The sequence below is a fragment of the Pezoporus wallicus genome, unplaced genomic scaffold (genome assembly GCF_028554395.1).
Source record: "Pezoporus wallicus isolate ANWC-B61680 ecotype Strahan unplaced genomic scaffold, APGP_CSIRO_Pwel_v1 contig_10187, whole genome shotgun sequence".
Classification (NCBI taxonomy): Eukaryota; Metazoa; Chordata; class Aves; order Psittaciformes; family Psittacidae; genus Pezoporus; species Pezoporus wallicus.
This window is the reverse complement of record NW_026636878.1, coordinates 173,908-184,821: the sequence shown is the minus strand read 5'-3', so window position 1 is coordinate 184,821 and position 10,914 is coordinate 173,908. Positions and strand designations below refer to the sequence as shown.

At 65.1% G+C, this 10,914-nt stretch overlaps 3 protein-coding genes across 7 annotated transcripts; 1 reads left to right on the top strand and 2 right to left on the bottom strand.

Moving 5' to 3' along the window:
- The first annotated feature begins 156 nt into the window (after nucleotides 1–156).
- CDK10 (cyclin dependent kinase 10) lies at nucleotides 157–3,509 on the top strand. 4 transcript variants are annotated; one of them, XM_057401976.1, is made up of 13 exons: nucleotides 157–252; nucleotides 494–566; nucleotides 678–724; nucleotides 836–938; nucleotides 1,095–1,176; nucleotides 1,591–1,658; nucleotides 2,008–2,060; nucleotides 2,180–2,249; nucleotides 2,354–2,413; nucleotides 2,523–2,646; nucleotides 2,726–2,865; nucleotides 2,996–3,048; nucleotides 3,119–3,509. In XM_057401976.1, the coding sequence occupies exons 2-13, from the start codon at nucleotides 502–504 to the stop codon at nucleotides 3,220–3,222; spliced, it is 969 nt and encodes a 322-aa protein (XP_057257959.1). In that variant the 5' UTR covers nucleotides 157–252; nucleotides 494–501; the 3' UTR covers nucleotides 3,223–3,509. The 4 variants fall into 4 exon arrangements, 3 of the variants coding, with proteins under 3 accessions (XP_057257959.1, XP_057257960.1, XP_057257961.1); XM_057401978.1 differs by having other exon boundaries at nucleotides 163–252; nucleotides 678–749; XR_008971297.1 differs by lacking the exon at nucleotides 3,119–3,509 and having other exon boundaries at nucleotides 2,337–2,413.
- Nucleotides 3,510–3,749: 240 nt separating this feature from the next.
- Nucleotides 3,750–5,503, bottom strand: SPATA2L (spermatogenesis associated 2 like). Its single transcript, XM_057401975.1, has 2 exons — nucleotides 4,962–5,503; nucleotides 3,750–4,870 (listed from the first exon to the last, which is right to left on the bottom strand). The coding sequence occupies exons 1-2, from the start codon at nucleotides 5,277–5,279 to the stop codon at nucleotides 3,968–3,970; spliced, it is 1,221 nt and encodes a 406-aa protein (XP_057257958.1). The 5' UTR covers nucleotides 5,280–5,503; the 3' UTR covers nucleotides 3,750–3,967.
- VPS9D1 (VPS9 domain containing 1) lies at nucleotides 5,142–10,828 on the bottom strand. 2 transcript variants are annotated; one of them, XM_057401973.1, is made up of 16 exons: nucleotides 10,683–10,828; nucleotides 10,367–10,439; nucleotides 10,174–10,266; nucleotides 9,924–10,086; nucleotides 9,660–9,771; nucleotides 9,459–9,521; nucleotides 8,171–8,223; nucleotides 8,004–8,091; nucleotides 7,714–7,799; nucleotides 7,144–7,622; nucleotides 6,863–6,992; nucleotides 6,596–6,789; nucleotides 6,441–6,522; nucleotides 6,207–6,314; nucleotides 5,597–5,713; nucleotides 5,142–5,280 (listed from the first exon to the last, which is right to left on the bottom strand). In XM_057401973.1, the coding sequence occupies exons 1-15, from the start codon at nucleotides 10,803–10,805 to the stop codon at nucleotides 5,638–5,640; spliced, it is 1,923 nt and encodes a 640-aa protein (XP_057257956.1). In that variant the 5' UTR covers nucleotides 10,806–10,828; the 3' UTR covers nucleotides 5,142–5,280; nucleotides 5,597–5,637. The 2 variants fall into 2 exon arrangements, with proteins under 2 accessions (XP_057257956.1, XP_057257957.1); XM_057401974.1 differs by having other exon boundaries at nucleotides 6,207–6,311.
- Nucleotides 10,829–10,914: the final 86 nt, after the last annotated feature.

The window sequence follows — 10,914 nt, the reverse complement described above, 5'->3', positions numbered from 1 at the left end:
CGCCCGAGGGGGGGGGGCGCGTGGGCGGAGCCATAGGGGGTGTGGCACGCTACGGGGGCGTGGCTATGAGGCGGCGGGGCCGCTCCCAGCAGCGCTGTGCTGCGCATGCGTGGCGCTATGGCGCCCGCCCGAGCCGTCATGGCCGACGGCTGCGGGCCCGAGCCGGAGCCGGACCCCGACCCCGAAACGGAGCCGCTGCGGCTGCGGTGCCTGCGGGGTGAGGGGTACTTCGAGGTGCCGGCGGCGGAGCGGGTGAGCGCGGCCCGCGAGCCCCGGGGACTGCGGTTCTCGGAGGCCCTGCGGGACGGGTGACCCGCGGGCCCGGCACGGGGCGGAGGGGTCCGGGCGGCCTGGGCCGGGTGCCCGCGGTCAGGGGTGCTGGGCTCGGCAGCAGCGCCGCGGGTCCGGCCGCGGGAGCGTGGCTGAAGGCGCTGTGCGGTGCCGGGGGGCTGGGGCCGTGACCGCTCGGTGCGATGCGGCTCTTCGGTTGTAGCTGGGGAGATGCCGGAGCGTGAAGGAGTTCGAGAAGCTGAACCGGATCGGAGAGGGCACCTACGGCATCGTGTGTAAGTGCGGAGCCGGCTGCTCCACCTCAGCTTGAGGGCGCTGTCATAGCCAGTAGAGCTGGGAAGAGGCTCCGCGTTTGCCGGTGCTGACCGCGTGTCGTGTTCTTCCAGACCGGGCCCGGGACACGCTGACAAACGAGATCGTGGCACTGAAGAAGGTGCGGATGGACAGTGAGAAAGATGGTAATGGAGGAGCAGGAGAACTGTGGCAGGGGCGTCCCCGGCCCCTGCTCGAGGCAGTCATGCAGCGTGGATGTTGCTCTTTGCAGGAATGCCTGTCAGCAGCCTACGGGAGATCACACTGCTGCTGCAGTTTCGGCACACCAACATCGTGGAGCTCAAAGAGGTGGTTGTAGGGAACCATCTGGAGAGGTGGGATTCCCTCCTCTGGCCTCCCATTGTCTCCCGTCTTCTCTGCCTTTCAGAGCCTGCACAGCCCCCTCTGCTGCCTCTCTCAGTGCAGACAAGTGCTGGAACACTGGAGAAGTGACATGGGGAAGGGTCCTGATTGTGTCTTGTCTATGACAGTATATTCCTCGTGATGGGGTACTGCGAGCAGGACCTAGCCAGTCTTCTTGAGAACATGCAGGCACCTTTTTCAGAGGCTCAGGTAAAGATCAGGCCAGGCTTCGGGCACGTTACCCCTGAGAGAGTGCTGCCAGATCACACTGGGCACCAGGATGGGCTCCCTGGACCTTGTGCTGGGCTTCAGGAGGGCTGGGGAGTACCAGGGAGCCAGGATTCCTGGGCTTTGTGTGGAGCCTGGGCTTAGCTGGCCACTGGAGAACTCTCCAGGGCCTTTCCAGGCTGGGTTTTGGGCTGGAGCAAACTGTCAGGGGAACAGAGCTGGGAGAAAATGTGCCCCCAGGCAGCCCGTGGGGTGATCTGGCAGGACATGGGGACTTGCGCTCTGCAGAGCACTGACATACAGGGCAGGCTGGAGGCACTCAAATGGGTTTAAGCACTGGGGGGGTTTGCTGGTGCTGCCCTCATAGAGGTGGATGCTCCTGTCCTCTTTCTGTAGGTGAAGTGCATCATCCTGCAAGTCTTCAAGGGCCTGGAGTACCTTCACAAGAACTACATCGTCCACAGGTGGGAATGGAGGGATGAATGTAGGACGTGAGGAAGGGGTCACAGAGAGAAGGAGCTGATGGGAGGAAGCCCTGCAACTACAGCATTCTTCACCTCCCGCACCCATACCTGGGGACAAGCAGCACTTGGGGGGGTGGTTGAAGCAAATTGGTGGTTCCATGTGGGAGCAGGAGTGGGGCAAGGAGAGTTGGATGAATGATGGGATTAGCTTCGTCTCGTGGTCGCTTGGCTCAGGGCTCTGTAGCTGTCTATGAGCCCTGGATGTGCGTCCCTGAGGAGACGCAGGTACAGGAGGAGCTGGGCCTGAAGGGTGCTTCTGACCAAGCACTGACCTGCTCTTCCCTGGCAGGGATCTGAAGGTGTCCAACCTGCTCATGACTGACAAAGGCTGTGTGAAGATAGGTGAGCCCCCATCTGCTGCTGGTCCAGCTCTTGCCATGGATTGTACCCACATCTCTTCCTCTGTTCCGTGACCCAGCTGGAGCCAAGAGCTTCCTCCTGATCCCAAGTCTCTGTTGCAGCTGATTTTGGACTGGCACGCACCTATGGGATGCCACCAAAGCCCATGACTCCCAAAGTCGTCACGCTTTGGTGAGTGGCTGGTGCTGGGGACAGAGCTGTGCTGGCTCAGTGTGACACAGCAGTGTAGCAGGGCCTTCATTTGTCCCCTTGAGTCAGTGCCGTCCCTTACGCAGGTACCGAGCACCTGAGCTGCTGCTGGGGATGGCGAACCAGACCACCAGCGTTGACATGTGGTAAGGGCAGGGCAGGAGGGTGCTGGGGAGGGGGCCTGCAAACCCGCAGGGTGCATCAATGGATGGGCTTTTCCTATCTCCACTGATTTTCATGTTGTCGGCCCTGCAGGGCTGCAGGCTGCATCCTCGCCGAGCTCCTGGCACACAAGCCACTGCTGCCGGGTACCTCAGAGATCCACCAGATCGATCTCATTGTGCAGCTCCTGGGGACACCCAACGAAAACATCTGGCCGGTGAGAGCAGTCCCCTGCTCCCTGCCCTCCCCTGCCTGCCCTGCCCTGCCCACCGCCACCTCACACCCGACCCATGCAGGGCTTCTCCACGCTGCCCCTGGTGAGCCAGTACACGCTGCGGAAGCAGCCCTACAACAACCTCAAGCACAAGTTCCCCTGGCTGTCGGAGGCCGGGCAGCGGCTGCTCAACTTCCTCTTTATGTATGATCCCAAGAAACGGTAAGACACATCAGCAGCTCAGCCTGGGCAGGGGAGGAAGCCTGCTTCCCAAACAGGGCTGCGTGTGTCACACTGTCCCTAGGGCCAGGGGGAGCCAGGTCAGCACCTTCACGTATCCTCATCCCTGCAGGGGCACAGCAAAGGACTGCCTAGATAGCTCCTACTTCAAGGAGAAGCCCCTGCGTAAGTAGCCTCCCATGGGGCAGGGTTGGGGTGCTCTGTGCCCCGTTGACCACTTCTCTCTGCCCCACAGCCTGTGAGCCAGAGCTCATGCCCACCTTCCCGCACCACCGCAACAAGCGGGTGGCTGTCACCAGTGTGGGGATTGAGAGCCAGGCCAAACGCAGTAAGCCCTGAGCTCTGTCCCATGGGAGAAGCATGGCACATGCCAACTGGGATGGCTTTCCTCGGCTGAACAGCACCAAGGGCTTCAGCCCTTCCCAGGACGGCTCCCAATGCGGAGATGGCCCGGCTGCAGTAGAGAAGCGCTGTACCAGCTCCAGCGCGGAGCACCAAGAGCAGAAGAGAAATGAGGTGCAGGGATGCACAGGGCTCCACAGGAAGAGGCTGGCATGGGGCCCTCAGCCAGTGCTGGCTGCATGGTGTAACCCAGACTTTGCCATCAATAAAGGCACCTGCCAGCAGCTCAGAGTGATTTGCCTTATTCCTCGGTTCTGCCTGGGCTGGAAGAAGCCACAGCCCTGCTCTGTTCCCTTCTGCTACAGGCATAAGAGCACCCCTAGGCTCTGCCTCCCAACACAGCCTTAAATCTGCCTGGCCCCACTCTCCTTGGAGGAAAGAGCTGTTCCTGCAGGCCCCATCCCGCCCCTGTTCCCTGCTGCTGCCCCTGTACACCCCTGCACAGCATGAGGACACCACCACACTGCGAGGCAGCTGCACTTTACTGAGATGCATCCAGGCATGTACAATGGGAGGGCCAGGGCTGGAGCAGGCTCCCACCACCCTGGGGATGAAGCAGAGCATGGCCCATTCACTGCTCCCTCCCTGTGGAGCGAGCAAAGCATCCCTCAGGCCCAGCAGTGGCTGTCCCCATCCCTTAGCGGGCGCAAGGGAATGTGCACAGCAGCAGCACGCTGCAGTGCTACGACTGGGGTCCGCAGCTCTCGGACAGCAGCATGTCCACCTCCGAGCGCTGCAGCCAGAGCCGCTGCTGCCGCTCGCTGCGCAGCTCCTGCCCGCGGTGGCGGCTGCGACAGGCCAGCCCGTCCGCGCAGGCACCGGCGTGGAGCTGCTGGCATGTGGTGCAGCAGTAGGAGGGCAGCACGCCCGGGCGCAGGCACGAGTGCAGCTGGTAACAGGGCAGCTCTGGGGCCTCTTCAGGAGCTGAAGAGCAGGGAGAGTCCTGGGGCTCCCCCAGCACTGGGGGGGGTCTGCTCCCCACAGCCAGGGCAGGGAATAGGCTGCTGGCCCCACTGAGGTCCTGCTGCAGGAAGAGGTGAGAGGAGGAGGTGTCCAGGTCGGGGTTGCCGACAGGCAGCACCAGCTCCTGCCCAGCCTTGGGCTCTTTGCAGCAGTCCCAGCTCCTCATGGGCATGTCCAGGGCACCAACGGGGCTGCCAGGGTCACTCTGCAGTGCCTGGGGGGCGGTGTCCTCGCCCTCCACATCCTCGGGGCTGCTTGGCACGGCTTGGTAAAGGTCCACGTGGTCACTGCAGCCAACAGCCGCTTTGGGCTGCATCCCCATCTGCTGCAGCATCTCCACGCAGGCCTCCATGTCCGCAGCCAGCCATCGGGCCCGCAGCAGGTCCTCGGCGCTGGGCTGCTGTGGGTGCAGCCGCAGCACCACCTCCACCAGGATCTCACACTCCAGACGGCAGGCCAAGAAGCCGCAGGCAGCAGCGAGCAGCTCGGGCTCCGGGGGGAGCCGGGAGACCGTCAAGCGGTGCCGGTCCTGCCGTGCATAGCCCAGCCGGGCGAAGCTCCGCTCCAGGTCGTCTTCAGGGAGTGCTGAGCGCAGCGAGTGCACGTAGGCACCGGAAAAGGTCTGTAACGAGAGCGGCAGCACGGTTGGAACCCCGGGGTATTCCCCCACCAAGCCCAGCCCCGGGGGCGCGGGCAGGCCCGCGGGCCCTCACCTTCACGGTGCCGAACTCCTTGCGCCAGGGGAAGAGGTAGAGGTTGATGGCCGCCAGCTCCAGCAGCCGGAAGGCGCGGGCCAGGCCCGGCAGTGCCTGCCCCGGGTCGGGCCAGCCCCGCAGCCCCCGGGCCAGCAGCTCGGGCGCGTCCTCCTGCAGGGCCCTGAGCACCGACGGCTCCCGCCGCAGCCGCCGCCGCAGCCGCTCCACGAAGGACGGGTCGGAGCAGGGCACGGCGCGGCCGCGGCGGAACTCGCGCTCCAGGCAGTGCCGGTACTGCTGCCCGTACTGCTGCCGCAGCGCCGAGCCCGCGCACATCCTGCCGGTGCACGCAGCGTCAGCACCGAGCTCCGCACCCCGCGCCCGCTCCACCCGCGCTTCCCTTCCTCTTCCCGCGCCACGCCCACCGCCCCGCTGACGTCACCGGGGCGCTGGAACCGCGGGAACGGAGCCCGCGCCCCACAGCGCCCCCCGCAGGAAGGGAGGAGCAACCCCCGAGCCAGCCCCAGCTCTCCCCTTCCCCACCGCGGGGATGCGACCGGGGGGGGGGGGACGACGACTCGGCTCGGTTCATCCCCACCACAGGGACCCCCGCGGCCCCACACCGGGTCCGCAGGGATGGGGACCAGCAGCACCTGGCGGTGGATGGCGAGGAGGGGTCCCCGCGGCTGCCTCCTCACTGCAGGGACTCCACGTAGGACAGGGCGCTCTGCAGGGACGTCAGGCAGTATCCCTCCTCCCCAATCAGGCACCTGCACCACGGCCACCGCAGCGTCACAGCTGGGACACTGCCATGGCCACAACACTGCCATGGCCACAACACTGCCATGGCCACCACACCGTCCCAGCCAGGACACCACCATGGCCGTCACACCATCACGACCACCACACCACCATGGCCGCAACACTGCCACAATCACCACACCATCATGACTGCTACATGACCACAGCCAGGACCACCACAGGCAAGACACCAGGACACTGCCATGGACACTGCATCATCATGGCCAGGACAGGACACCACCATGGCCACCACACTGTCACAGCTGGGACACTGCCATGGCCACCACAGTATCATGGCTACCACATCATGGCCATGCCACAACCAGGACATTACCATGGCCATTACCCCATAGCCCTGCACCCATAGGAGCCACATCTCCCACCTGGACCCCTCCCCATTCTTCCATTAATGCCTCCAGCCAGGGGGTACCCGCACACCTCCAATATTCCCCAGGCACTTACCCCTCGTGGATGAACTCCTCCAGGGCAGCACACTCAGACAGCAGCTGGGGCAGCCCTGTCTGCAGCACCACGTAGGACAGGATAGGCAGCAGGTCATCTGCCCCACTGCTGCCAACAGGAATCATCAGCCCCGTAGGCAGTGGGACCCCCCACATCCACACCTCCCATCTCCCCACCACAGCCCTGGCTCTGCTGTGTCTGGCCATGGGGCTGGCTGCCCTCCATGGCACTCACATGGCGGCGGTGGCGGGGGTCCGGCGGTCCCGAGCACCGCAGTACTCCTCGGCACACTCGCAGATGCCGCGCAGGGCTCGCACTGTGGCACAGAGCAGGGGATGCTAAGGCTCACCCCGGCCCCCCCCCAGATCCCTCCCAGCTAATGCACTGACCAATGCACTCCAGCTTCCTCCGGGGACAGGTCTCCAGCGGGATGAGGCGCAGGTCCTCGATGGCAGAGCCATACACGGGGCAGCTGGGCGCCGTGGGCAAGAGCCGGGACGCCAGCCCCATGTCGGTGGGGCCAGCGTGCCGGTGCCGCTCCATGCTGCGGGCCAGGGCTGCCTCGTGGGTCTGGTGCACGCTCCTGCGGGCAGAGCGGTGAGGGGCTGCCGGGGAGGGGGCTGTGGGAGCCCAGCCCAGCCCTGGGGTCTCAGTACCTGTAGAGAGCCAACAGCGGGGCCCACAGCGGTGGGAAGAAGGCTTCCTCCAGGCAGGCCAGGCACTGGTCCTTGCCGGCGGCTGTGTTCAGCCCCTCGAAGGCCAGCAGCGTCAGGGACAGCAGCCTGTCTGAGAAGGGATGAGTTACGCAGTATGCTCAGTGAGTGACCCCAGGACACGCTGTACTCCCCACCCGGCCCCCTGAGATGCTCCAGCTAAAACAATGCAGTGCACTCCCCCAGAGAGGATGACTCCCCCGATCCCAGTGCCCATCCCTCACCGATGGCATTGTGGATGTCCCGCACGATGCCCTTCAGCTGCTCTGGTAGCGTCGCCTCTGTCCTGGGGACATCCAGGGGCTCCGTAGGGGCCCAGCCCTCAGGCGATGCCAGGAACCGCTCCAGGTCCTCAAAGGAGCTCTCCCGGGGGGTCTGGGGGGCTGCCGCTGGCCCTGTCCAACCGCCCTCTGCTTTTGGGGGGCCAGCAGCAGCGAGGGGCGTGCTGGAGATGCTGTGCCGCAGCCCGGCTGCGCCATGCTCGGGCACTGAGAACATGCAGTGGAGGCTGCGGGAGGCGCGGAGCCGGCGGCCCCCAGGCTCGGCGGGCAGTGAGCCCCCTGCGTCCAGTGGGAGAGAGCTGAGGCCAGCAGGGGACCCCGCGGCAGAGTCGGCAGCGCCACGGCTGACAGCCGGGTACAGGCGGGTGTACACCGCGCACTGCAGCTGCCGCAGGAGCTGTGCGATGGGGTGCTCAGGGAAGCTGGAAGCATAGGGAGCGGTGGGCAGGGGGCATCAGCATGTGGCTGCAGCCCCCTTGCTCCAAGAAGGGTCCTTCCCCATCCCAGCACTACCTGAGGAGACAGGAGAAGAGCCCTGACACCAGGGAGAGATCCGTTGGGCTCCGCTTCAGCTTGGCTTTCCACTGCCTTGGCCAGTCCTGGGAAGCATCAGATGGGATGGCAGAGCACCCTGCCCCATGGCATCCTGCCCCCACAGTGACTGGGGATTGCACAGCACCCTGCCCCATGGCACAGCACCCAGGGACATCAAGACTTTCTGCCCAACAGCACCTGAGGGCAGCACGCATCCTGCACCCATGGCACAGTGCTTTGTCCCCACTCAGCCTCTGGTGTGTACTCACATGGTCCTGCTCATACTCGAGGATGGCAGCGTAGAGGGCTCTCTGCTCCTGCTCCTCAGGCGTGAGGGCCACGCTGCTGGAGAACCTCCTGTGGGTGGAATGGTCCTGGTAAAGGCACTGCCAGGGTGACCCTGCACCCCGGGGTCCCTGCTGGGACACCCCTTTACCTGTTGGCAGCCTCCTGCAGCCGCAGCCGCCGCTCCTCCATCTTCCGCTGCAGCTGGGCCAGGGCAGAGTTAAGGCTCTGGAGCTCCCGCACCGCTGCAACAGCCAGCGCAACCGGCTGACAAGCACAGCTCCCAGGATCAGCCCTTCCCCACCTCCATCATCCCACCAATGAGTGGTGTCCCTCAGGGATCAGTGTTGGGACCGGTCTTGTTCAACATCTTTGTTACTGCCATGGACAGTGGGATTGAGTGTGCCCTCAGCAAGTTTGCCGATGACACGGAGCTGTGTGGTTCTGTTGATACCCTGGAGGGAAGGAATGCCATCCAGAGGGACCTCGACACGCTTGTGAGGTGGGCTGATGCCAACCTCATGAAGTTTAACCATGCCAAGTGCAAGGTCCTACACCTGGGTGGGAGCAATCCCAGGCACAGCTACAGGTTGGGCAGAGAAGAGATTCAGAGCAGCCCTGTGGAGAAGGACTTGGGGGTGTTGGGTTGATGAGAAAGTGAACATGAGCCATTAGTGTGTGCTTGCCGCCCAGAAAGCCAACCGTATCCTGGGCTGCATCAGAAGGAGCGTGACCAGCAGGGGGAAGGAGGTGATCCTGCCCCTCTGCTCTGCTCTTGTGAGACCTCACTTGGAGCATTGTGTGCAGTTCTGGTGTCCTCAACATAAAAAGGACATGGAACTGTTGGAACAAGTCCAGATGAGGCCACGAGGATGATCAGGGGCTGGAGCACCTCCTCTATGAAAACAGGCGGAGAAAATTGGGGCTGTTCAGCCTGGAGAAGAGGAGGCTGCCTGGAGACCTCATAGCAGCTTCCAGTATCTGAAGGGATCTATAGGGATGCTGGGGAGGGACTCTTCATTAGGGACTGTAGTGACAGGACAGGGGGTAATGGGTTAAAACTTAAACAGGGGAAGTTTAGATTGGATCTAAGGAGGAGGTTCTTTACCTTCCAGTAAGGTGGTGAGGCACTGGAATGGGTTGCCCAGGGAAGCTGTGAATGCTCCATCCCTGGCAGTGCTCAAAATCAGGTTGGACGAGGCCTTGGGTGCCATGGTTTAGTGTGGGGTGTCCCTGCCCATGGCAGGGGGGTTGGAGCTGGATGATCCTAGGGTCCTTTCCAACCCTAACTATTCTATGATTCTATGATCAGCAGCATGGGAGCAGGACCCCAAAAGCCTGCCTGGGGTCAGCCCAGGGCTGGGGCGGGCACAAGTACCAGGGATGGGAGATGTGGGGCTCTGTGGAGCCCGGCACACCCTCACCACCAGGAAGGATACAGTCTCCTCCCGGGCCTTGGCGATCACCAGGTTCTCCATCATCTGCCGCTGCAGGGACAGCGTCTGTGAAGCAAGCGGCGTGTTGGGGACATCTGCCCAGAGCCCACGGCCACCAGCACGGCCAGCACGGAGCAGGGGACTCCTGGGCACTGCAGGGACCCTCTCCCCTCCCAGCCCATCCCGGGGGGGCTCCCCACTTGCCAGGGACGTCTTCTGCAGGGCCTGGTTGGGGTTCAGCCGTGCCACCCGCGCCTCGTAGGCAGCCTTCAGCTTCTGGTTCTGCAGAGATGCCTCTTCCAGCGGTGTCAGCTCCCTGTTAGGAACCTGCCCTCAGCACCCACCACAGGGCACAGCAATAGGTGACAGGGCCTCTTCCCTGCCGTGCCCCACTCCTGGCACAGCCAGAGCCTGGGTATGGTCCATGCCAGCCCCACAGCCCCCAAGCAGGCCTGGGGCAGCACGTACTTGCGCGCGCTCTGCGCCTCGGTGATCTGCAGCTTCTGGAAGATCTCCGGGGGCAGGAATGGGGAAAGCTTCCCCCCCTCATCCGAGAGGACCCGGCGGTGCCTGGGGAGGGCAGCGGGGGCCCCGCTCCGCTCCTGCGCGGCCGGTTTGGCCTGGGCTTTCCCTATGGAGGGAAGGAGAGGTCACTGTGCCCCTCCACAGCCCGGCACAGCCCCCCCCGCCCCGGGGTCCTGCAGCCCCCCGCACTCACCCAACGCCGCCGCGATGGACTTCACCCTCTCCAGGCACTGCTCTGCCAGCTTCAGCATCTTCGGGGTGTCGGCGGTGACCCCCTCGCTGCCGTCTACGGGAGGGCAGGGTGCTGCTCACCCCACAGGGACACCGGCCACGGACCGCTCCGGCACGGCGGCGGCCACCGAGGTCACTGCCGGGCGCTGCCTTACCTGCCCCCGCCGCCTCCTCCTGCAGGGCCTGCGCGATGAGGGCGATGCTCTTCAGGTATTCCACGTAGGCCTCCTGCCGGGGACACGGGGCTGAGCCGCGGCCCCCGGGTGCACGGGACCCCTGAGCTGCCTCCTCCTGCCCGGCAGCCCCGGCCGCAGCCCCGGCGAGCGGCCAGGATCGGGCCCATCCCCGCGGTAACCGGGGTGGGACACACACACACACACGGCCAGGCCACCCCATGGCCTCGGAGGGACGCCGGGCCGCCGGGGAGGCCGAGCCCGTGGGGAGGCCCCGGGGGTCCCGCTCCGCGCTCACCCGCGTCCGCCCGGCACTGTCCATCTCCAGGGCGCCGCTGGCCGCCCGCATGGCGGTCTGCAGGGCCCGGCCCGCCCCGGGCCCCCACGGCCCCGCAGGGCCGCCGCGGCCCGCCGCGGCCATGGCGGCCGCCGCCCGGAACGGCGCGATCGGGCCGCGGCGCCCTAGGGGGGAGCGCGGCGGAGACGGACCGGGGGCGGGGTCCTCCGGGCGGCAGGGGGCGCTGCGGCGG